Here is a 27986-nt window from a genome sequence, read left to right on the forward strand (position 1 = left end):
GTCGGAAAGGGTGTGGTATATTTACGTATATTCATGGAATTGTTAAATCACGTTTAGTGCACTTCTAAGTGCACAGATTATTCCTTATCTGAAGAGTTCTTATAACGGATGAGACTACTTCAAACGTAGCTCTGCATGTCCATATAAACAGATTGTTATTGTTTTGTAGTTATTTACTTCATATTAACCATGAGGTAGGTTTTAGTAGTGATTAATATAACTATAATATTAGTATTGAATGTAGTATACATAGAAAGCTTCTTTGAGCATTATTCGACGTTATTTGAAGTAGCGGGGAAGATTTATTAGTTTTTTTCATTGGCCCAGTAAGAAAAGACAAATTATTGTTATTGATTTACTTTTGCCATGATGTAGATGTTATTATAAAGGTCATATCTTTTTGAGAATTAGCGAATTAGTCAATATGCCTTTTTGTGATTAGTAAAGATTTTAAGTAATTTAAGTTAGAATTGAAAATACCATCTACTGCAGAAAATTTATTTTAATGCACCACATGTAAGACTGTTCAATTCTTGCAAATAAAATATATGCATGTTTTTCATTTATTGGCATATTTCTTCATTGCTGATATTAAGGCTTAATATATTGAAAATAATGTTATTTGTTGTGCATTTTTAGCTTAGTCACTTTTTATATTTAGAAAGAGAGTTAACTATATAAATTAAAACCTAACAAATTTAGAAAATGGGTCTATACAATTTTAGGGATGCACATCAATTAGGTTTCGGCAGATTCAATAGCTGGAGCATTGATATATTTGACCTGTTATTTTCGTAAGGTTAGTCATAAATATATATATATATATATATATATATATATATATATATATATATATGCACATATGTATTAGTAAACATTTATATATGAATATTTAAATTTTGGCTAAGTAGTGTATACAACCCTAAATAATCGGTGAGTAAAATCTCAATATCTAATTTTAAAGCAGACGTTCACTCTTCTTTTTATTATTTATCTCTTCTGGTGGATTGTTCATACTTTGAATGAACACTGGATATTTACAATATTTACATTACTCTTGTAAAAGAGTAAACACCATGTTTTATTTTTGAAATAATAAGAGCATGATGATGAGTTTATACATAGCTAATTAAGTTACTTGTTTTACAGACGGATACTGGCTGCAGCCCTGTGCCTCTCCACCCTCTTGGTGCAAGGGGAAGCGTTCAGCTGGCCTCACTGGGGCAAGTGTCGAGAGCTACCCGTGGTAGAAAAGTTTAAGTTTCAAAAAGTAAGGAATTACTAATACATTTTTTTCATTTAGGTACACCACTGAGTGAGTTATCGTAAGTTGAATAAATATATAAATTTCCAATAAAGACACAGATGTTTCACGAAAATCAATAATATTTTGCAGTACATGTATCACTGGTACGAACAAGCTGGCTACAATACGGAGGCAACCAATCATGATCTTCGATGTCCTCAAAGCTTCTACCAGCCAGACACGACCACGGTATTCACTATACAGAGCAAGGCCGTAAGAAACAGGTAAGTATCTTTAAAGTTGAAACTAGTTGTAGCAAAAGATTAAAAAATCACATTTCCTATAACATATTTTTAAGACAAAACATTCCGTGATAAAAATTTCATCATTAGCTGAAAACACAAAAAATGTAATTGTTTATCTCAAACAAAGTATATTTCACCACGAATGTGTATAACAGGGTTCGCTGAAGTTGTATATACACAATATACAATTTCAAGTCTTTAGTTTATTTTTAGTCTTGAGGTGTCCTGAGGGCAGACAGACAGGTTCATAAAACACAAATTTCTAATTCGCCTGGCAGACAAAAGAGAAATCTTGCCTGCCTAGTGAGTGCTTGAATGGACTCAGATAAATACCATGCATGGGCATGTACAATCGTAGGACACATTCTTGTCTGTGTTTGCTGGCTACATCTGTTTACTTAGTCAAATGTTAAATTCCTCAGCACAGTAATCAGTAATATACTCAGTTTGATTACAAGTTTATTCTGAAATTTTCTTGTTGCCATCATGATTACCAAAGGGATGAATGTAAAAATATTCGTTAAAGTTTATCCATATCGCATAGAGTAAAATGGACAGCTATTGAACTCGGAGTTGTCTATGTAGAAAGAAGACTTATCCAATAGTCAAGTTGTCAATATAGTTCACTTCGTTTTCAAGATATAGTGGAAATCTTCAGGCCCCTCAAGTGAAAGCCTTAGCTTATGCTTAGCTAAAATACCTTATGGTGTAAAGGTACTGCAAAACAAGGATAAAAGCGAAAACATAATAATTTAAAGAATATTTTGCATACATAAAGTATGGAATATAGAAAAATCTACTATGAAAAAACATTGCATTGATTCTGTACATACAATCTCAAATAATAACCTTAAATTAGTAGAAACTAAGTTACAAGAAAAATGCACAAAAATAACAAGAAATACCAATTAAAAATGATCATAGCCCTGTTAAAGGTTCCATTTTACTTTATTTTCAATTTATAAAAATACATAAATTAAGACCCGACAAAAAGTTTCATAATGCATATATAATTTTGTAATATTTGTATTTACCTTTATTTCAGCATTTTCTTTTGACAAATTACAGGTTATCAAAATTCTTATATTTTCACACGTTAAACACATAAAACCATATAAAAAATGGCTGGAACTAGTTCAACTTTGGTAAAAAAATTTATCTTACAAGTGTATTTGAAAGTTTGACACACCACTAGGTTCTAATACAGCGGTCAGTCAAACTAAACAGATTCACAACTTGCTAGATATGGCCTAGAGAATAAGTTGTGTTATACAAGAGTAGTTATGATCCTAAATGTACAAAACAAACTATATTAATATTTAATTTGCCACAGAATCTACCTACTACTTCCGACTGAGGCATAAGAGCTATTTTTATCATTATATGAAAAATCCATTTTGCTTTTCAGAGATAACAAAACGCAAGGTATAAATGGGACGGGTTTGCTGGCTGACCCCACCAAGGATGAAGGAAGGATGATAGTAACCTTCCATCCACACTGTGAGTTATAAAAATTAATCTCAGTTCTTTTTAAATTGTCGAATGTTCTTTACAGCTTGAGTTCTTAACATTTTCTTGTCTGAAGAGTTTATATTTAGCTGCTTACAGAATAAACAAACAAGCTAATGGTTTTAAAAAACAACTATGTTTTATCCATGATTATTATAACTTTAATAAAAATGTAAAATTAATTTGTTTGCTTATATTTTTTACTCTTATGGAACATTACTCTTCCAGTTAAAATTGTATGAATATGTTTTATTATAAGTATAAATGGTACAATTAACACATTAATGGTATGCCTGTGCTTAAATAGTACTTTGTCAATCAAGCACTGGCATACAATTAATGTGTTCATTGTCCATTTATGCCACTGACCTATGACACTCATAGTAGCCGACTGCTACGACTGCCCGAAATTAAGAGATAGACAGACATCAAATAATATAGAAAGTGATTTAGTTTTGCAAGTAAATGATATATTGTGTAAAAATTAAAGTTTGTTATTTCCATGTACTTACGCATTTTTCAGGGTGGTCGACTGTGACAGGGAATTACTGGGTACTAGGTACGGACTACATCTCCTACTCAGTTGTTTATACTTGCGAAAATTTCCTCTTCTTCTTTCATTACGGTGAGTATATGTGACTTGAAATAATATTGTATTAGTTTTATTTATTTTAATAATGTTTTGGTAAGTAAAACAAAAGTACTCTTTATTACTATAAAATTAGTTCTGAAAATATACAGTATACTATGACTGTTTGTTAAATATTATATTATGGAAATGACAAATTGCTCCCCAATCTTTGTCATATCTCAATAATTCCATATCAGAAATTATTTAATCTATTTTGTGACTAGATTCTTTCATAAAATTAAAAAATTCTGATATTATTTTCTTTATTGGTCTTTAGCTGTGTTTTCGTATTCTGAAATATATTCTTAAATGGTTTAGTATACTAAATGTTTACAATATTCTGTTTTTTACAGCCACGCACAATATTTTATGCATATTCTAAAATGTAAGAGTGTCGTAAAAATACTGATACACTATTTTACATTTGAAAACGCACTAAATCAATCGTACAATGTCTTTTTAGTTTATATTAGATCTGTGGTTAGACCATTGGTGACTAATTTGTATACTAGTTATACTACAGTTTGTAATTAGTTATACTAATGACAAGAAACTACATTATATTCTATTAATTACTCTGGGTATCATTGATTATTTTTTTGAAGTCACTGTATATTACAGAGTTAAAACATATTTAAAATATAAGTTAGTTTTGTTTAATGAACAAATTAGCAATAACACAATATATATACGTATTAGGCTAATTGAGTTATTCAACAATTAAACATGTTTTCGTAGTAAAATGCTTCACAACTTCAAAACTAATGTGGAATCTAGATGTGGATATTTTATTTGGATAACAAAAATTAGGAACAACTAATTTAGTAAACGAAACATATAAAATTGTATGTAGAATATTATGAAATGCGTTTAATTCGCTGTAATATGAAACCTTATGAGGAACATTTTTCTTGCATTATTAAGTAACAATTTATTGGTTCACTCTTAAATATATCTTAACGTCATCCATTATGACTTTATTTTATGTTAATTCTCTTCATTAAGAAGCATAGCAACATTCTTTCATTATTGATAAATTCCTGTCTTTCATACGCATTATGAATAAATTGGATTTTCTTCCTGAACCGCGAAGCTTCCTTATATGGCGTATTACTATCAATTAAATTTTTAAGTCCATCCCTGAACTTTGAAACGTAGATTAGTCACTGTATTTTAAAGCACTCCTTAGCCATAATGCGCTACACTTTTCTCATGAGTGGCACTAAGATAATATATAATCTGATCAATTGTGTGATGATAAGCGCTCAATTTAATTTTGAGAAATGATCACTAACTTCAATATTTATAAAGCATTTGTTACATATTGTGTGAGGCATATGGGAGAAATAATTAAATTATTGTCTTTTTTGTATTTATCATATACACTTTTAGATATTGCAGCAAACCTATAAAAATAAATTTCGGAAATGGTTATAGATACGTAGTATGATGCTGTAAAAAGACTATTATGTCAAATTTAAATAAATTTGAAATATGGATTTTCTTTCATTTTTCAAAAAGTTTTTTCAATGTATATTAAAGTAAGCATTTCTTCATAAAGACTATTATGAAGTTTAGAAATGATAATTTATTATTTTACTGTTTCCCATTGCTAAGTTGTTCTTGGACATGTCTTTAACTCACGTATATTAAAGTTTTAATACATCCTTTTTTATTAAACCATAAAACCATTAAACTAAAAAAGTGGTTATGGTTTTAAAATGGAATATTTTGAGAAAAAACACCAACAACTAAATATGATAAAAAACTTAATGAAATATTATACACACACTCACATTCTTCGATAGAAATATAAAAACAGTTATATTTATAACAAAAAGTAAATTAAATTATATTTAGCAAAATAAACATAGGTTTTATCATAAAGCTTGCCTGCCTTCAATGAACTCAGAAAGACCTACGAACGTAAATCAACATTCCGCGCTTTGTTTCGTGTTTCAAAAACTTTGTTTCACCCCACATCTGTCAGATTAAAAAATGTGTAATATTTTTGTACATACTATAGAAAGTTTAAAATAAAATAAAATTTTAATATATTTAAAGATACTTGTAAATTAAACATAGGCAGTATGAAATGGTCAACATTTGTTTCAGATTCAATTTGGTATTTGAGTCGTTTACGAACTCTTCGGTCGAAGACAGATTTCTTCACCTCTACTGACAGGATTTTATTGATGAATGGCCTGGACCCTACAATCATGCAAGGCGTATCTCAGTTAAACTGCAATGATTAAGACTGTATGTAGATTACTATGTCCATAACAAAAGTTCTTATTAAGCTAGCAGATACCAATAAAGTATTGTGAATAATGCAATGTGATGCAAGAAACTGTCAATGCAATAAAATATTCTATATATTCGCCTAATAAAGCTGTTTCTTCTGTCCAAGCACCCATGAATATTGGATATGTGGAATTACGTAGATTTTGTATACAAAATAGGCTTTTTCAAACAGCCCTCATGGTTGCACATGAGTAAAATTTCTACGTACCTTCCCTGAAATGATCTCACAGCCAATAACTCCGTCCAGTTCCTAAGTACATATGTAAAGGGTGTCTCATAAATGGATGATCAGACGTTGAGAGATGGTGCTGGATGTCAGTTCTGATAAGAAAACACTTACATGTGGTTATCAGTTAGATTGAATCTAAAGTTAGATTTTTGTTATTTTAATAAACATTACGTTAAGAAGACATGATAACGAACATAAAAAGTGTTGCAATATTCATGGAGTCTTTTAATATTCTAAGTACAAAGCCCGCTTTGGTATTTCATCAAGTACTAAAGTTTTTAAATATGGCTCGTCAAAATAGTTCGAAATTCAAAGTGGACAAGGACAAAAAAGGAGTATCAGAGTATAGCATAATTTGGTGAAACAAACAATATTCATAATCATGCGGCAAACCGTTCCTTCAGAAACGCATTTGAATAAATGTTAAACTAGAACGCAATACAATCTGCAGTGCAGTGGTATGAGCTAGCAGTTCTTTGCTTTAGAGAGGCATTTTATCTAATGTGATTCAGATTATATCTTTTGTTAAGTATTGAAATATTATTTGTATTTTGTTCATTGATCCATTATTTGTTATAAGGTATTACAAGTTTCAAATCAAAACTTATATTTTTCACATTTTTATTGATATATATTAATATATATTTCTTTTACTTACGATCATTCATTTGTTCGTATTATATGAATATTATAGAAGTAATTTTACATAAATTTAAATTATTCAATAAAATATACTTACAGTGCGGTAGTTATTACAACTTACAAAGGAAAATGTTTGGTGCAAAGCGCGTATAAAGACTGGAATTACAACTGGTGCCTCAATGCAGCTTGTAACTAACAATGACTTTATTAAAGTATATTTAAATTGCGAAAAAAGACCTCCATTTCACGACCCATTTTGTTTCACTTCTTCAGATATGGGCGCTCTTGATAGTGATGTTGTGAAACACAGATAAGTGATTAGATGTCTAGAATGTGTTAGAAATGTCTTCAAGTAAAGCTGATAAAAGAAAACTAATTGGGAGAGAGATTGGGAGAATTCTATCAATCTTATTGTCTTATTCGGGAGAATCCTATTGTCAATAGTGTTTTGATTGACCAGGCATGCAAGTATAAACTCGTAGGATTCCGTAGAAATAGAGGCAAAAGTTTTCAAACTCTTAAATGGGTTAATGCTATACCGCAAAACAGCAAATAGTTTATAATTTTATGAAATATACACATGAAAAACTTATTCTTTAATAAAATAAGGATTCTTTAACAGTTTCTGAAAGTTTCAACCTTTGAGTTATAAAAATTTGCCAGTACTTCACAGTGGCATTTTGCTCAGAGATAAAGATCAATATGCCGGGTGTCCTACAAAGAGGTTTAAACGTTAGATTTTATATTACTTGCCCATTTATGCACCGAACATGTTAAACCTCTACACATTAATAAAGTAGGGTTTGAAAATATTCTGTGAAAGTTTAAGCTCCCTATAAATTGTAGAAACAAAATGGTGACGTATTGAAAATTTTACCATTTTGTTTCCTATACAAATTCATTTCTTGAATTACCTGATTTGATTGCTGTGTTGCAGTTTTAAGGGACGCGTTGTTTAATAACGCTCATTGTTTAAAACAGCTGTTTGATTGAAGAGTATTGCTCTCCCATAAAAGTTTTACTGATATTGAAGTTCGAGAAATGGCTTTTAATGTTGAACATAAAACAATGTGCGTGGGCTATTGCTTTTGGCAAAATTACAGAAGCAATTAGACAATTTCAGGTTGCCTATCGCAATGGTGCTGTTAATAGGCATAATTATAATTCTTGAAACACTAGAAATCCAGACATTCTTGAACGTACTCTACTCAAATCAAAAGGAAATACTGTTTGGGCATCTGTCAGTTTTAATAGAGTGCTATCTTACAACATTTCAGGCAGTACAATAACTGACAATAGGTATGAACAGGTTTTAAATGAACAAGCCTCATTTTAAGGTTCCAGAAATGGATCAAGCAATCCTCCAACAAGACGGTGCTCCTCCTCATTTCGCATATCCTGTAAAGCGATTACTAGATGACAACCTTCATGGCCGTTGGATTGGTCGTGGAAGTGATTTTTTAGATTGGCCTCCCCGATCCCCACATTTAACTGTGTTGATTTCTTTCCATAGGGTTACTTAAAGGAACACGTTTGTACTTGTAGCTTCAATAATGATGATAAATTAAAACAATCTTGTAAAGATCTTTGAAAATCTTTAAAGAAATTAAGGAGGACTTCTCAGGGTACCGCAGAATTTCTTTGTAAGAGCTTACGATTAATTTGTTAAGCGCTGTTATCAGTGTGTCGCTGTGGATGGTTCAAATAATGGTGGACTACGATTGTAGGTTTTTTAATAGGCTATGATTTTAATGTTCTGATTGAAATGATTTATTTCTCTAGAATATGACAATAAATAATTGTAAAAAAGCCAAAAATACTGTTTTTAGAGTATAGTTTTTCAAAATGCCTCCATTTTGTTTCAACAAATGCTAGTGAGGTGAAATTGTCACAGAATATTTTTAAAACCTATACAATGAGTAGAGTTAGAAAATGTTCGGTGCATAAATGGGAACATAAAATCAAACGTTTAAAAATCTTCGTGGTACACCCGTTATATAACATGAAATTGAGGGTTAAAAAATTGTTTAAAAGGGTGCAATATAGCTTTTCTAAACTACTGCAGAGCAGTATGCCCCTTTCAGTAAACAACTGAATTTTATTTGCTTTTAGCAATTAATTTGTTTTGGTTTTAATTAAACGAACTATTAAGGATTTAAAGTTTATTTCTGTTCAATACTAGAAGGAAATTTGTAATGTGGTGAAAGGGGGAGCTGTGACTATATATTATAATAAAATCGGACAAATTTATATCTTAAAATCGGAGTCACCACATTTTGCACACAAACTATTATAAGTTTGTGTGCAAACTGTGGTGACTCCGATTTTAAGATATTCAAACCCAAGTTTTTTTATTTCTTTTCTGTTTTTTGTTTAAACCTTAAACGCAGATGTGATGAGTTGGCTTTAAATGTTATTTTTATTTTAAATAATTATAAACAATTCTTTCACGACTAGTAATGTAAATTTTGGCGACATTTGAATATAATTGCACCTTAAGTTATGGCGCAAGTCCAAGTCTTGTTTAAATTAAAATTTGCAGGACATATTCCATTTTCAACCTATCACGATGTCGGAAAGGGTGTGGTATATTTACGTATATTCATGGAATTGTTAAATCACGTTTAGGGCACTTCTAAGTGCACAGATTATTCCTTATCTGAAGAGTTCTTATAACGGATGAGACTACTTCAAACGTATCTCTGCATGTCCATATAAACAGATTGTTATTGTTTTGTAGTTATTTACTTCATATAAACAATGAGGTAGGTTTTAGTAGTGATGAATATAACTATAATATTAGTATTAGTAGTAAGCTTCTTTGAGCATTATTCGAATTAGTCAATATGCCTTTTTGAGATTAGTACAGATTTAAAGTAATTTAAGTTAGAATTGAAAATACCATCTACTGCAGAAAATTTATTTTAATGCACCACATGTAAGACTGTTCAATTCTTGCAAATGAAATATGTGCATGTTTTTCATTTAATGCCATATTTGTTCATTACTGATATTAAGGTTTAATATATTGAAAATAATGTTATTTGGTGTGCATTTTTAGCCCAGTCACTTTTTATGTTTCGATGAGTTAACTATATAAATTAAAACGTAACAAATTTAGAAAATGGTTCTATACAATTTTAGGGATGCACATCAATTAGGTTTCGGCAGATTCAATAGCAGGAGCATTGATATATTTGACCTGTTATTTTCGTATTGTTAGTCATATATATTTATATATATATATATATATATATATATATATATATATATATATATATATGCACATATGTATTAAAACATTTATTATATGAATATTTAAATTTTGGCTAAGTAGTGTATACAACCCTAAATAATCGGTGAGTAAAATCTCAATATCTAATTTTAAAGCAGACGTTCACTCTTCTATTTATTATTTATCTCTTCTGATGGATTGTTCATACTTTGAATGAACACTGGATATTAACAATATTTACATCACTCTTGTAAAAGAGTAAACACCATGTTTTATTTTGAAATAATAAGAGCATGATGATGAGTTTATACATAGCTAATTAAGTTACTTGTTTTACAGACGGATACTGGCTGCAGCCCTGTGCCTCTCCACCCTCTTGGTGCAAGGGGAAGCGTTCAGCTGGCCTCACTGGGGCAAGTGTCTCGAGAGCTCTGTAATTTAGAGCACTCCTCAGCCATAATGCGCGACACTTTTCTCATGTTTTATTTTGAAATAATAAGAGCATGATGATGAGTTTATCCATAGCTAATTAAGTTACTTGTTTTACAGACGGATACTGGCTACGTGGTAGAAAAGTTTAAGTTTCAAAAAGTAAGGAATTACTAATACTTTTTTTCATTTAGTTACCACCACTGAGTGGGTTATCGTAAGTTGAATAAATATATAAATTTCCAATAAAGAAACAGATGTTTTACGAAAATCAATAATATTTTCCAGTACATGTATCACTGGTACGAACAAGCTGGCTACCAATACGGAGGCAACCAATCATGATCTTCGATGTCCGTAAACCTTCTACCAGCCAGACACGACCACGGTATTCACTATACAGAGCAAGGCCGTAAGAAACAGGTAAGTATTCTTTAAAGGTTAAAGTAGTTGTAGCAAAAGATACACATTTCCACACATTTTTTGTACACATTTTTTGTACAATCGCATTTCCTATAACATTTTTTTAAGACGAAAACATTCTGTAATAAAAATTTCATCATTAGGTGAAAACAAAAAAAATTAATTGTTTATCTCAAACAAAGTACATCACACACACAAATGTGTATAACATGGTTCACTGAAGTTGTATATACACAGTATACAATTTCAATTCTTTAGTTTATTTTAGTCTTGAGGCGTCTTGAGGGCAGACAGGACAGGTTCATAACACCCAAATTTGTACATTCGCCTGGCAGACAAAAGAGACATCGTGCCTGCCTAGTGAGTGCTTGATAGACTCAGATAAATACCATGCATGGGCATGTACAATCGTAGGACACATCCTTGTCTGTGTATGCTGGTTATATGTGTTTACTAACTCAAATAAATTCCTCAGCACAGTAATCAGTAATATAATAAGTTTGTTTACAAGTTTATTCTGAAATTTTCTTGTTGCCATCATGATTACCAAACGGATAAATGTTAAAATATTTGCTAAAGTTTATCCATAGCACGTATAGTAAAAATGGGACCGCCATCAAACTCAGAGTTATCTATGTAGAAATAAGATTTATCCAATAGTCAAGTTGTCACAAATATAGTTAAAAGGATAAAAGGATACAATGAGTAGAGTTAGAAAATGTTCGGTGCATAAATGGGAAACATAAAATCAAACGTTTAAAAATCTTCGTGGTACACCCGTTATATAACATGAAATTGAGGGTTAAAAAATTGTTTAAAAGGGTGCAATATAGCTTTTCTAAAACTACTGCAGAGCAGTATGCCCTTTCAGTAAACAACTGAATTGTATTTGCTTTTAGCAATTAATTTGTTTTGGTTTTAATTAAACGAACTATTAAGGATTTAAGTTTATTTCGGTTCAATACTAGAAGGAAATTTGTAATGTGGTGAAAGGGGGAGCTGTGTGACTATATATTATAATGTATGTAGTTCCCCCTTTCACTACATAACAAATTTATATATCTTAAAATCGGAGTCACCACATTTTGCACACAAACCATTATAAGTTTGTGTGCAAACTGTGGTGACTCCGATTTTAAGATATTCAAACCCAAGTTTTGTTATTTCTTTTCTGTTTTTCGTTTAAACCTTAAACGCAGATGTGATGAGGTTGGCTTTAAATGTTATTTTTGTTTTAAATAATTATAAAAAATTCTTTCATGACTAGTAATGTAACTTTTGGCGACATTTGAATATATTATTGCACCTTAAGTTATGGCGCAAGTCCAAGTCTTGTTTAAATTAAAATTTGCAGGACATATTCCATTTTCAACCTATCACGATGTCGGAAAGGGTGTGTGTGGTATATTTACGTATATTCATGGAATTGTTAAATCACGTTTAGGGTACTTCTAAGTGCACAGATTATTCCTTATCTGAAGAGTTCTTATAACGGATGAGACTACTTCAAACGTATCTCTGCATGTCCATATAAAAACAGATTGTTATTGTTTTGTAGTTATTTACTTCATATTAACAATGAGGTAGGTTTTAATAGTGATGAATATAACTATAATATTAGTATTAGTAGTAAGCTTCTTTGAGCATTATTCGATGCTATTTGAAGTAGCGGGGAAGATGTATTAGTTTTTTTATAGGCCCAGTAAGAAAAGACGAATCCTTGTTATTGATTTACTATTGCCATGATGTAAATGTTATTAGAAAGGTCATATCTTTTTGAGAATTAGCGAATTAGTCAATATGCCTTTTTGAGATTAGTACAGATTTAAAGTAATTTAAGTTAGAATTGAAAATACCATCTACTGCAGAAAATTTATTTTAATGCACCACATGTAAGACTGTTCAATTCTTGCAAATGAAATATGTGCATGTTTTTCATTTAATGCCATATTTGTTCATTACTGATATTAAGGTTTAATATATTGAAAATAATGTTATTTGGTGTGCATTTTTAGCCCAGTCACTTTTTATGTTTCGATGAGTTAACTATATAAATTAAAACGTAACAAATTTAGAAAATGGGTCTATACAATTTTAGGGATGCACATCAATTAGGTTTCGGCAGATTCAATAGCAGGAGCATTGATAAATTTGACCTGTTATTTTCGTATTGTTAGTCATAAATATATATATATATATATATATATATATATATATATATGCACATATGTATTAAAACATTTATATATGAATATTTTAATTTTGGCTAAGTAGTGTATACAACCCTAAATAATCGGTGAGTAAAATCTCAATATCTAATTTTAAAGCAGACGTTCACTCTTCTTTTTATTATTTATCTCTTCTGGTGGATTGTTCATACTTTGAATGAACACTGGATATTTACAATAATTACATTACTCTTGTAAAAGAGTAAACACCATGTTTTATTTTTGAAATAATAAGAGCATGATGATGAGTTTATACATAGCTAATTAAGTTACTTGTTTTACAGACGGATACTGGCTGCAGCCCTGTGCCTCTCCACCCTCTTGGTGCAAGGGGAAGCGTTCAGCTGGCCTCACTGGGGCAAGTGTCGAGAGCTACCCGTGGTAGAAAAGTTTAAGTTTCAAAAAGTAAGGAATTACTAATACATTTTTTTCATTTAGGTACACCACTGAGTGGGTTATCGTAAGTTGAATAAATATATAAATTTCCAATAAAGACACAGATGTTTTACGAAAATCAATAATATTTTCCAGTACATGTATCACTGGTACGAACAAGCTGGCTACAATACGGAGGCAACCAATCATGATCTTCGATGTCCGCAAACCTTCTACCAGCCAGAAACGACCACGGTATTCACTATACAGAGCAAGGCCGTAAGAAACAGGTAAGTATCTTTAAAGGTTAAAGTAGTTGTAGCAAAAGATACACATTTCCACACATTTTTTGTACACATTTTTGTACAATCGCATTTCCTATAACATAATTTTAAGACGAAACATTCTGTAATAAAAATTTCATCATTAGGTGAAAACAAAAAAAATTAATTGTTTATCTTAAACAAAGTACATCACACCACAAATGTGTATAACAGGGTTCGCTGAAGTTGTATATACACAGTATACAATTTTCAATTCTTTAGTTTATTTTAGTCTTGAGGCGTCTTGAGGGCAGACAGACAGGTTCATAACACCCAAATTTGTACATTCGCCTGGCAGACAAAAGAGACATCGTGCCTGCCTAGTGAGTGCTTGAATAGACTCAGATAAATACCATGCATGGGCATGTACAATCGTAGGACACATCCTTGTCTGTGTATGCTGGTTATATGTGTTTACTAACTCAAATAATAAATTCCTCAGCACAGTAATCAGTAATATAATAAGTTTGTTTACAAGTTTATTCTGAAATTTTCTTGTTGCCATCATGATTACCAAACGGATAAATGTTAAAATATTTGCTAAAGTTTATCCATAGCACGTATAGTAAAATGGACCGCCATCAAACTCAGAGTTATCTATGTAGAAATAAGATTTATCCAATAGTCAAGTTGTCACAATATAGTTCAGATTGTTTTCGAGATATAGTAGAAACTTTCCAGCCCCTCAAGTGAAAGCCTTCGCTTATGCTTAGCTAAAATACCTTATGGTGTAAAGGTACTGCAAAACAAGGATAAAAGCAAAAACAAATAATTTAAAGAATATTTTGCATACATGAAATATGGAATATAGAAAAATCTACTATGAAAAAACAGTGCATTGAATTTTTCCTTACAATCTCAAATAAAAACCTTAAATTAGTAGAAATTAAATTACAAGAAAAATGCATAAAGATAACAAGAAATGGCAATTTAAAATTATCATAGCCCTATTAAAGGTCCCATTTTTACTTTATTTTCAATTTATAAAAAAAACATAAATTAAGTCCCGACAAAAAGTTTCATAATGTATATATTATTTTGTAATATTTGTATTTACCTTTATTTCAGCATTTATTTTGACAAATTACTGGTTATCAAAACTTCTTATGTTATTTACACGTAAAACACATAAAAACATACAAAAATTGGCTGGAACTAGTTCAACTTTGGTAAAAAAATTTATCTTATAAGTGCATACACCACTAGGTTCTAATACAGCGGTCAGTCAAACTAAACAGATTCACAACTTGCTAGATATGGCCTAGAGAATAAGTTGTGTTATACAAGAGTAGTTGTAATCCTAAATGTACAAAACAAACTATATTAATATTTAATTTTCCACAGAATCTACCTACTACTTCCGACTGAGGTATAAGAGCTATGTTTATCATTATATGAAAAATCTATTTTGCTTTTCAGGGATAACAAAACGCAAGGTATAAATGGGACGGGTTTGCTGGCTGACCCCACCAAGGATGAAGGAAGGATGATAGTAACCTTCCATCCACACTGTGAGTTATAAATAATAATCTCAGTTCTTTTTAAATTGTCGAATGTTCTTTACAGCTAGAGTTCTTAACATTTTCTTGTCTGAAGAGTTTATATTTACCTGCTTACAGAAAAAACAAACAATGCTAATGGTTTTCAAAAACAACTTTGTTTTATCCATGATTATTATAACTTTAATAAAAATGCAAAATTAATTTGTGTGCTTATATTTTTAACTCTTTTGGAACATTACTCTTCGAGTTAAAATTGTATGAGTATGTTTTATTAAGAGTATCATAGTTAAGAAGCATAAATGGTACAATTAACACATTAATGGTATGCCTGTGCTTAAATAGTACTTTGTAAATCAAGCACTGGCATACCGTTAATGTGTTCATTGTCCATTTATGCCACTGACCTATGACACTCATAGTAGTCGACTGATACGACTGCCCGAAATTAAGAGATAGACAGACATAAAATAATACAGAAAGTGATTTAGTTTTTCACAGTAAACGATATATTGTGTAAAAATTAAAGTTGATTATTTCCACGTACTTACGCAATTTTCAGGGTGGTCGACTGTGACAGGGAATTACTGGGTACTAGGTACGGACTACATCACCTACTCAGTAGTTTATACTTGCGAAAATTTCCTCTTCTTCTTTCATTACGGTGAGTATGCGTGACTTATATTAATATTATTTTATTAGTTTTATTTATTTTAATAATGTTTTAGTAAGTAAAACAAAAGTACTCTTTATTACTATAAAATTAGTTCTGAAAATATACAGTATACTATGACCGTTTGTTAAGTATTATATTATGGAAATGACAAATTGCTCTCCAATCTTTGACATCAATATTCCATATCAGAAGTTATTTAAACTATTTCATGACTAGATTCGTTCATAAAATTAAAAAATCCTGATATTATTTTCTTGATTGGTCTTTAGCTGTGTTTTCGTATTCTGAAATATATTCTGAAATGGTTTAGTATACTAAATGTTTACAATATTCTGTTTTTACGGTCACGCAGAACATTTTATGCATCTTCTAAAATGTAAAAGTGTGGTAAAAATACTCATAAACTATTTTAAATTTGAAAACGCACTAAAATAAATCGTACAATGTCTTTTTAGTTTATATTAGAACTGTGGTTAAATTATTGGTGACTAATTTGTACAAACGTGCAGTTATACTAATGAAAAGAAACTACATTATATTCTATTAATAACTCTGGGTATCATTGATTATTTTTTAAAAAAGGTATGGTATATTACAGAGTTCAAACATATTTAAAATATAAGTTATTTTCGTTTAATGAACAAATTAGCAATAACACAATATATACATACGTATTAGGCTACTTGGGTTATTCAATAATTAAACATGTTTTCGTAGTAAAATGTTCATGTTTGTAGAAAAGATTAAACAACTTCAAAACTAATGTGGAATGTAGTTGTGGGTATTTTAATTTGATAAAAAAGAATTAGGAACAAGTAATGAAGCAAACAGAATATGTATAATTGTATGTAGAATATTATAAAATGCATTTAATTCGCTGTAATTTGAAACTCAGCACATTATGAGGAACAATTTTCTTGCATTATTAAGTAACAATTCATTGGTTCACTCTTAAATATATCTTAACGTCATACATTATGACTTTATTTCATGTCCATTCTCTTCATTAAAAATCCGAGCAACATACTTTCCCTATTGAGAAATTCCTGTCTTTCCTACGCATTATGAATTGTATTTTCTTCCTCAACCGCGAAGCTTCCTTATATAGCGTATTACTATCAAGTACATTGTTAAGTACATCCCTGAACTTTTGAAACGTAGATTAGTCACTGTATTTTAGAGCACTCCTCAGCCATAATGCGCGACACTTTTCTCATGAGTGGCACTAAGATAATATAATCTGATCAATTGTGTGATGATAAACACTCAATTTAATTTTGAGAAATGATCACTAACTTCAATATTTATAAAGCATTTGTTAAATAGTGTGAGAGGCATATGAGAGAAATAATTTATTATCTTTTTTGTATTTATCATATAAACTTTTAGATATTGCAGAAAAGCTATAAAAATAAACATCGTAAATGGTTATAGATACGTAGTATGATGCTTTAAAAAACTATTATGTAAAATTGAGATAAATTGGAAATATGGATTTTCTTTAATTTTTCATAAAGTACTTTCAATGTATATTAACTAAGAATTTGTTTATAAAACTATTATAAAGTTTAGAAATAATAATTTAAAATTTTACTGTTTACCATTGGTAAGTTGTTCTTGGAAATGTTTTTAAATAAGGTATATTAGAGTTTTAATACATCCTTTTTTAATGGTTATGGTTTTAAAATTGAATATTTGGAGAAATAAAACACAAAAAACTAAATATGAAAAAATTAGAACGAACTTTTGAGCAACGATTATAATATATATATACACACACACTCACATTCTTCGAAAGAAATATCTAAACAGTTACATTTATAGCAAACAGTAAATTAAAGTATAGTTAGAAAAATGAACATCGCTTTTAGCATAAGGCTTGCCTGCCTCCAATGAACTCAGAAAGACCTACGAACGTAAATCAACCTTCCCCACTTTGTTTCGTGTTTCGAAAGCTTTTTTCACCACACATCTGTTAGATTTCTAAAATTTAGTATTTTTGTACATGAAATTTTGGAATAAAAAAACATTTTTATTTATTTAAATACACTTATAAACTAAACATATGCAATATAAAACAGTTCACATTTGTTTCAGATTCAATTTGGTATTTGAGTCGTCTACGAACTCTTCGGTCGAAGACAGATTTCTTCACCTCTACCGACAGGATTTTATTGATGAATGGCCTGGACCCTACAATCATGCAAGGAGTATCTCAGTCAAACTGCAATGATTAAGACTGTATGTAGATTACTATGTCCATAACAAAAGTTCTCTTTAAGCTAGCAGATACCAATAAAGTATTGTGAATAATGCAATGTGATGCAAGAAACTGTCAATGCAATAAAATATTCTTTATATTCGCCTAATAAAGCTATTCACTGTGTTTCCTGTCCAAGCACCTATGAATATTGGATATGTGGAATTAGGTAGATTTTGCATACAAAATAGGCCTATTCAAACAGCCCTCATGGTTCCACACGAGTAAAATTTCTACGTACCTTCCCTGAAATGATCTCACAGCCAATAACTCCGTCCAGTTCCCAAGTACATATGTAAAGGGTGTCTCATAAATGGATGATCAGACGTTGAGAGATGCTGCTGGATGTCAGTTCTGATAAGAAAACACTTACATGTGGTTATCAGTTAGATTAAATCTAAAGTTAGATTTTTGTTATTTTAATTAAAATTACGTTAAGAAGACATGATAACGAACATAAAAAGTGTTGCAATATTCATGGAGTCATTTAATATTCTAAGTACAAATCCCGCTTTGGTATTTCATCAAGTACTAATGTTTTTAAAAGTGGCTCGTCAAAATAGTTTCGAAATGCAAAGTGGACAAGGACAAAAAAGGAGTATCACATTATAGCATAATTTGGTGAAACAAACAATATTCATAATCATGCGGCAAACCGTTCCTTCAGAAACGCATTTGAATAAATTTTAAACTAGAACGCAATACAATCTGCAATGCAGTGGTATGAGCTAGCAGTTCTTTGCTACTGAGAGGCATTTTATGTAATGTGATTCAAATTATATATCTTTGGTTAAGTATTGAAATATTATTTGTATTTTGTTCATTGATCCATTATTTGTTATAAGGTATTACAAGTTTCAAATCAAAACTTATATTTTTCACATTTTTATTGATATATAAATATATATTTCTTTTACTTACGATCATTCATTTGTTCGTATTATATGAATATTATAGAAGTAATTTTACATAAATTTAAATTATTCAATAAAATATACTTACAACTTATTTTGTTGTTACAACTTACAAAGGAAAATGTTTGGTGCAAAGCGCGTATAAAAGACTGAATTACAACTGGTGCCTCAATGCAGCTTGTAACTAACAATGACTTTATTAAAGTATATTTAAATTGCGAAAAAAGACCTCCATTTCACGACCCATTTTGTTTCACTTCTTCAGATATGGGCGCTCTTGATAGTGATGTTGTGAAACACAGATAAGTGATTAGATGTCTAGAATGTGTTAGAAATGTCTTCAAGTAAAGCTGATAAAAGAAAACTAATTGGGAGAGAGATTGGGGAGAAATCTATCAATCTTATTGTCCTTATCGGGAGAATCCTATTGTCAATAGTGTTTTGATTGACCAGGCATGCAAGTATAAACTCGTAGGATTCCGTAGAAATAGAGGCAAAAAGTTTTCAAACTCTTAAATGGGTTAATGCTATACCGCAAAAAACAGCAAATAGTTTATAATTTTATGAAATTATACACATGAAAAACTTATTCTTTAATAAAATAAGGATTCTTTAACAATTTCTGAAAGTTTCAACCTTTGAGTTTATAAAAATTTGCCAGTACTTCACAGTGGCATTTTGCTCAGAGATAAAGATCAATATGCCGGGTGTCCTACAAAGAGGTTTAAACGTTAGATTTTTATATTACTTGCCCATTTATGCACCGAACATGTGTTAAACCTCTACACATTAATAAAGTAGGGTTTGAAAATATTCTGTGAAAGTTTAAGCTCCCTATAAATTGTAGAAACAAAATGGTGACGTATTGAAAATTTTACCATTTTGTTTCCTATACAAATTCATTTCTTGAATTACCTGATTTGATTGCTGTGTTGCAGTTTTAAGGGACGCGTTGTTTAATAACGCTCATTGTTTAAAACAGCTGTTTGATTGAAGAGTATTGCTCTCCCATAAAAGTTTTACTGATATTGAAGTTCGAGAAATGGCTTTTAATGTTGAACATAAAAACAATGTGCGTGGGCTATTGCTTTTGGCAAAATTACAGAAGCAATTAGACAATTTCAGGTTGCCTATCGCAATGGTGCTGTTAATAGGCATAATTATAATTCTTGAAACACTAGAAAAATCCAGACATTCTTGAACGTACTCTACTCAAATCAAAAGGAAATACTGTTTGGGCATCTGTCAGTTTTAATAGAGTGCTATCTTACAACATTTCAGGCAGTACAATAACTGACAATAGGTATGAACAGGTTTTAAATGAACAAGCCTCATTTTAAGGTTCCAGAAATGGATCAAGCAATCCTCCAACAAGACGGTGCTCCTCCTCATTTCGCATATCCTGTAAAGCGATTACTAGATGACAACCTTCATGGCCGTTGGATTGGTCGTGGAAGTGATTTTTTAGATTGGCCCTCCCCGATCCCCACATTTAACTGTGTTGATTTCTTTCCATAGGGTTACTTAAAGGAACACGTTTGTACTTGTAGCTTCAATAATGATGATAAATTAAAACAATCTTGTAAAGATCTTTGAAAATCTTTAAAGAAATTAAGGAGGACTTCTCAGGGTACCGCAGAATTTCTTTGTAAGAGCTTACGATTAATTTGTTTAAGCGCTGTTATCAGTGTGTCGCTGTGGATGGTTCAAATAATGGTGGACTACGATTGTAGGTTTTTTAATAGGCTATGATTTTAATGTTCTGATTGAAATGATTTATTTCTCTAGAATATGACAATAAATAATTGTAAAAAAGCCAAAAATACTGTTTTTAGTGTATAGTTTTTTCAAAATGCCTCCATTTTGTTTCAACAAATGCTAGTGAGGTGAAATTGTCACAGAATATTTTTAAAACCTATACAATGAGTAGGAGTTAGAAAATGTTCGGTGCATAAATGGGAACATAAAATCAAACGTTTAAAAATCTTCCGTGGTACACCCGTTATATAAACATGAAATTGAGGGTTAAAAAATTGTTTAAAAGGGTGCAATATAGCTTTTCTAAACTACTGCAGAGCAGTATGCCCCTTTCAGTAAACAACTGAATTGTATTTGCTTTTAGCAATTAATTTGTTTTGGTTTTAATTAAACGAACTATTAAGGATTTAAAGTTTATTTCGGTTCAATACTAGAAGGAAATTTGTAATGTGGTGAAAGGGGAGCTGTGACCATATATTATAATGTATGTAGTTCCCCCTTTCACTACATAACAAATTTATATCTTTAAAATCGGAGTCACCACATTTTGCACACAAACTATTATAAGTTTGTGTGCAAACTGTGGTGACTCCGATTTTAAGATATTCAAACCCAAGTTTTGTTATTTCTTTTCTGTTTTTTCGTTTAAACCTTAAACGCAGATGTGATGAGTTGGCTCTAAATGTTATTTTTGTTTTAAATAATTATAAAAAATTCTTTCATGACTAGTAATGTAACTTTTGGCGACATTTGAAATATAATTGCACCTTAAGTTATGGCGCAAGTCCAAGTCTTGTTTAGAATTAAATAAAATTTGCAGGACATATTCCATTTTCAAACCTATCACGATGTCGGAAAGGGTATATTTACGTATATTTACGTATATTTACGTATATTCATGGAATTGTTAAATCACGTTTAGGGTACTTCTAAGTGCACAGATTATTCCTTATCTGAAGAGTTCTTATAACGGATGAGACTACTTCAAACGTATCTCTGCATGTCCATATAAACAGATTGTTATTGTTTTGTAGTTATTTACTTCATATTAACAATGAGGTAGGTTTTAATAGTGATGAATATAACTATAATATTAGTATTAGTAGTAAGCTTCTTTGAGCATTATTCGATGCTATTTGAAGTAGCGGGGAAGATGTATTAGTTTTTTTATAGGCCCAGTAAGAAAAGACCAATCCTTGTTATTGATTTACTATTGCCATGATGTAAATGTTATTAGAAAGGTCATATCTTTTTGAGAATTAGCGAATTAGTCAATATGCCTTTTTGAGATTAGTACAGATTTAAAGTAATTTAAGTTAGAATTGAAAATACCATCTACTGCAGAAAATTTATTTTAATGCACCACATGTAAGACTGTTCAATTCTTGCAAATGAAATATGTGCATGTTTTTCATTTAATGCCATATTTGTTCATTACTGATATTAAGGTTTAATATATTGAAAATAATGTTATTTGGTGTGCATTTTTAGCCCAGTCACTTTTTATGTTTCGATGAGTTAACTATATAAATTAAAACGTAACAAATTTAGAAAATGGGTCTATACAATTTTAGGGATGCACATCAATTAGGTTTCGGCAGATTCAATAGCAGGAGCATTGATAAATTTGACCTGTTATTTTCGTATTGTTAGTCATAAATATATATATATATATATATATATATATATATATATATATATATATATATATATATATATATATATATATATATATATGCACATATGTATTAAAACATTTATATATGAATATTTTAATTTTGGCTAAGTAGTGTATACAACCCTAAATAATCGGTGAGTAAAATCTCAATATCTAATTTTAAAGCAGACGTTCACTCTTCTTTTTATTATTTATCTCTTCTGGTGGATTGTTCATACTTTGAATGAACACTGGATATTTACAATAATTACATTACTCTTGTAAAAGAGTAAACACCATGTTTTATTTTTGAAATAATAAGAGCATGATGATGAGTTTATACATAGCTAATTAAGTTACTTGTTTTACAGACGGATACTGGTTGCAGCCCTGTGCCTCTCCACCCTCTTGGTGCAAGGGGAAGCGTTCAGCTGGCCTCACTGGGGCAAGTGTCGAGAGCTACCCGTGGTAGAAAAGTTTAAGTTTCAAAAAGTAAGGAATTACTAATACATTTTTTTCATTTAGGTACACCACTGAGTGGGTTATCGTAAGTTGAATAAATATATAAATTTCCAATAAAGACACAGATGTTTTACGAAAATCAATAATATTTTCCAGTACATGTATCACTGGTACGAACAAGCTGGCTACAATACGGAGGCAACCAATCATGATCTTCGATGTCCGCAAACCTTCTACCAGCCAGAAACGACCACGGTATTCACTATACAGAGCAAGGCCGTAAGAAACAGGTAAGTATCTTTAAAGGTTAAAGTAGTTGTAGCAAAAGATACACATTTCCACACATTTTTTGTACACATTTTTGTACAATCGCATTTCCTATAACATAATTTTAAGACGAAACATTCTGTAATAAAAATTTCATCATTAGGTGAAAACAAAAAAAAATAATTGTTTATCTTAAACAAAGTACATCACACCACAAATGGTTTATAACATGGTTCACTGAAGTTGTACAAATGTATATACACAGTATACAATTTCAATTCTTTAGTTTATTTTAGTCTTGAGGTGTCCTGAGGGCAGACAGACAGGTTCATAACACCCAAATTTGTACATTCGCCTGGCAGACAAAAGAGACATCGTGCCTGCCTAGTGAGTGCTTGAATAGACTCAGATAAATACCATGCATAAGCATGTACAATCGTAGGACACATTCTTGTCTGTGTATGCTGGTTATATGTGTTTATTAACTCAAATATTAAATTCCTCAGCACAGTAATCAGTAATATAATAAGTTTGTTTACAAGTTTATTCTGAAATTTTCTTGTTGCCATCATGATTACCAAAGGGATGAATGTAAAAATATTTGCTAAAATTTATCCATATCACGTATAGTAAAATGGACCGCCATCAAACTCAGAGTTATCTATGTAGAAATAAGATTTATCCAATAGTCAAGTTGTCACAATATAGTTCAGATTGTTTTCGAGATATAGTAGAAACTTTCCTGCCCCTCAAGTGAAAGCCTTCGCTTATGCTTAGCTAAAATAGCTTATGGTGTAAAGGTACTGCAAAACAAGGATAAAAGCGAAAACAAATAATTTAAAGAATATTTTGCATACATAAATTATGGAATATAGAAAAATCTACTATGAAAAAACAGTGCATTGAATTTTTCCTTACAATCTCAAATAAAAACCTTAAATTAGTAGAAATTAAATTACAAGAAAAATGCATAAAGATAACAAGAAATGGCAATTTAAAATTATCATAGACCTATTAAAGGTCCCATTTTTACTTTATTTTCAATTTATAAAAAAACATAAATTAAGACCCGAAAAAAAGTTTCATAATGTATATATTATTTTGTAATATTTGTATTTACCTTTATTTCAGCATTTATTTTGACAAATTACTGGTTATCAAAACTTCTTATGTTATTTACACGTAAAACACATAAAAACATACAAAAATTGGCTGGAACTAGTTCAACTTTGGTAAAAAAATTTATCTTTTAAGTGCATACACCACTAGGTTCTAATACAGCGGTCAGTCAAACTAAACAGATTCACAACTTGTTATATATGGCCTAGAGAATAAGTTGTGTTATACAAGAGTAGTTGTAATCTTGAATGTACAAAACAAACTATATTAATATTTAATTTTCCACAGAATCTACCTACTACTTCCGACTGAGGTATAAGAGCTATGTTTATCATTATATGAAAAATCTATTTTGCTTTTCAGGGATAACAAAACGCAAGGTATAAATGGGACGGGTTTGCTGGCTGACCCCACCAAGGATGAAGGAAGGATGATAGTAACCTTCCATCCACACTGTGAGTTATAAAAATTAATCTCAGTTCTTTTTAAATTGTCGAATGTTATTTACAGCTAGAGTTCTTAACATTTTCTTGTCTGAAGAGTTTATATTTACCTGCTTACAGAAAAAACAAACAATGCTAATGGTTTTCAAAAACAACTTTGTTTTATCCATGATTATTATAACTTTAATAAAAATGCAAAATTAATTTGTGTGCTTATATTTTTAACTCTTTTGGAACATTACTCTTCCAGTTAAAATTGTATGAATATGTTTTATTATAAGTATCATAGTTAAGTGGCATAAATGGTACAATTAACACATTAATGGTATGCCTGTGCTTAAATAGTACTTTGTCAATCAAGCACTGGCATACAATTAATGTGTTCATTGTCCATTTATGCCACTGACCTATGACACTCATAGTAGCCGACTGCTACGACTACCCGAAATTAAGAGATAGACAGACATCAAATAATATAGAAAGTGATTTAGTTTTGCAAGTAAATGATATATTGTGTAAAAATTAAAGTTTGTTATTTCCATGTACTTACGCATTTTTCAGGGTGGTCGACTGTGACAGGGAATTACTGGGTACTAGGTACGGACTACATCTCCTACTCAGTTGTTTATACTTGCGAAAATTTCCTCTTCTTCTTTCATTACGGTGAGTATATGTGACTTGAAATAATATTGTATTAGTTTTATTTATTTTAATAATGTTTTGGTAAGTAAAACAAAAGTACTCTTTATTACTATAAAATTAGTTCTGAAAATATACAGTATACTATGACTGTTTGTTAAATATTATATTATGGAAATGACAAATTGCTTCCCAATCTTTGTCAAATCTCAATAATTCCATATCAGAAATTATTTAATCTATTTTGTGACTAGATTCTTTCATAAAATTAAAAAATTCTGATATTATTTTCTTTATTGGTCTTTAGCTGTGTTTTCGTATTCTGAAATATATTCTTAAATGGTTTAGTATACTAAATGTTTACAATATTCTGTTTTTACAGCCACGCACAATATTTTATGCATATTCTAAAATGTAAGAGTGTCGTAAAAATACTGATACACTATTTTACATTTGAAAACGCACTAAATCAATCGTACAATGTCTTTTTAGTTTATATTAGATCTGTGGTTAGACCATTGGTGACTAATTTGTATACTAGTTATACTACAGTTTGTAATTAGTTATACTAATGACAAGAAACTACATTATATTCTATTAATTACTCTGGGTGTCATTGATTATTTTTTTGAAGTCACTGTATATTACAGAGTTAAAACATATTTAAAATATAAGTTATTTTTGTTTAATGAACAAATTAGCAATAACACAATATATACGTATTAGGCTAATTGAGTTATTCAACAATTAAACATGTTTTCGTAGTAAAATGCTTCACAACTTCAAAACTAATGTGGAATCTAGATGTGGATATTTTATTTGGATAACAAAAATTAGGAACAACTAATTTAGTAAACGAAACATATAAAATTGTATGTAGAATATTATGAAATGCGTTTAATTCGCTGTAATATGAAACCTTATGAGGAACATTTTTCTTGCATTATTAAGTAACAATTTATTGGTTCACTCTTAAATATATCTTAATGTCATCCATTATGACTTTATTTTATGTTAATTCTCTTCATTAAGAAGCATAGCAACATTCTTTCATTATTGATAAATTCCTGTCTTTCATACGCATTATGAATAAATTGGATTTTCTTCCTGAACCGCGAAGCTTCCTTATATGGCGTATTACTATCAATTAAATTTTTAAGTCCATCCCTGAACTTTGAAACGTAGATTAGTCACTGTATTTTAAAGCACTCCTTAGCCATAATGCGCTACACTTTTCTCATGAGTGGCACTAAGATAATATATAATCTGATCAATTGTGTGATGATAAGCGCTCAATTTAATTTTGAGAAATGATCACTAACTTCAATATTTATAAAGCATTTGTTACATATTGTGTGAGGCATATGGGAGAAATAATTAAATTATTGTCTTTTTTGTATTTATCATATACACTTTTAGATATTGCAGCAAACCTATAAAAATAAATTTCGGAAATGGTTATAGATACGTAGTATGATGCTGTAAAAAGACTATTATGTCAAATTTAAATAAATTTGAAATATGGATTTTCTTTCATTTTTCAAAAAGTTTTTTCAATGTATATTACAGTAAGCATTTCTTCATAAAGACTATTATGAAGTTTAGAAATAATAATTTATTATTTTACTGTTTCCCATTGCTAAGTTGTTCTTGGACATGTCTTTAACTCACGTATATTAAAGTTTTAATACATCCTTTTTTAATGGTTATGGTTTTAAAATTGAATATTTGGAGAAATAAAACACCAAAAAACTAAATATGAAAAAATTAGAACGAACTTTTGAGCAACGATTATAATATATATATATACACACACACTCACATTCTTCGATAGAAATATAAAAACAGTTATATTTATAACAAAAAGTAAATTAAATTATATTTAGCAAAATAAACATAGGTTTTATCATAAAGCTTGCCTGCCTTCAATGAACTCAGAAAGACCTACGAACGTAAATCAACATTCCACGCTTTGTTTCGTGTTTCAAAAACTTTGTTTCACCCCACATCTGTCAGATTAAAAAATGTGTAATATTTTTGTACATACTATAGAAAGTTTAAAATAAAATAAAATTTTAATATATTTAAAGATACTTGTAAATTAAACATAGGCAGTATGAAATGGTCAACATTTGTTTCAGATTCAATTTGGTATTTGAGTCGTTTACGAACTCTTCGGTCGAAGACAGATTTCTTCACCTCTACCGACAGGATTTTATTGATGAATGGCCTGGACCCTACAATCATGCAAGGCGTATCTCAGTTAAACTGCAATGATTAAGACTGTATGTAGATTACTATGTCCATAACAAAAGTTCTTTTTAAGCTAGCAGATACTATTAAAGTATTGTGAATAATGTAATGTGATGCAATAAACTGTCAATGCAATAAAATATTCTTTATATTCGCCTAA

At 30.0% G+C, this 27986-nt stretch overlaps 2 protein-coding genes across 4 annotated transcripts; both read left to right on the forward strand.

Annotated features, from left to right (window-relative positions):
• The first annotated feature begins 86 nt into the window (after window positions 1–86).
• LOC124352960 (apolipoprotein D-like) lies at window positions 87–23135 on the forward strand. Of its 3 annotated transcripts, XM_046802717.1 has the most exons (7): window positions 87–194; window positions 1150–1270; window positions 1397–1530; window positions 15299–15390; window positions 15941–16042; window positions 18152–18295; window positions 23015–23135. In XM_046802717.1, the coding sequence occupies exons 1-6, from the start codon at window positions 190–192 to the stop codon at window positions 18289–18291; spliced, it is 594 nt and encodes a 197-aa protein (XP_046658673.1). In that variant the 5' UTR covers window positions 87–189; the 3' UTR covers window positions 18292–18295; window positions 23015–23135. The 3 variants fall into 3 exon arrangements, with proteins under 3 accessions (XP_046658673.1, XP_046658671.1, XP_046658670.1); XM_046802715.1 differs by lacking the exon at window positions 23015–23135 and having other exon boundaries at window positions 88–194; window positions 18152–18423; XM_046802714.1 differs by lacking the exons at window positions 15299–15390; window positions 15941–16042; window positions 18152–18295; window positions 23015–23135 and adding exons at window positions 2960–3051; window positions 3584–3685; window positions 5807–6078 and having other exon boundaries at window positions 89–194.
• LOC124354398 (apolipoprotein D-like) lies at window positions 22041–27986 on the forward strand. Its single transcript, XM_046804826.1, has 6 exons — window positions 22041–22045; window positions 23015–23135; window positions 23262–23395; window positions 24855–24946; window positions 25496–25597; window positions 27715–27986. Exons 1-6 carry the CDS (start codon window positions 22041–22043, stop codon window positions 27852–27854), a joined length of 594 nt encoding a protein of 197 aa, XP_046660782.1. The 3' UTR covers window positions 27855–27986.

This window comes from Homalodisca vitripennis, chromosome 1, assembly GCF_021130785.1.
Source record: "Homalodisca vitripennis isolate AUS2020 chromosome 1, UT_GWSS_2.1, whole genome shotgun sequence".
Taxonomy (NCBI): Eukaryota; Metazoa; Arthropoda; class Insecta; order Hemiptera; family Cicadellidae; genus Homalodisca; species Homalodisca vitripennis.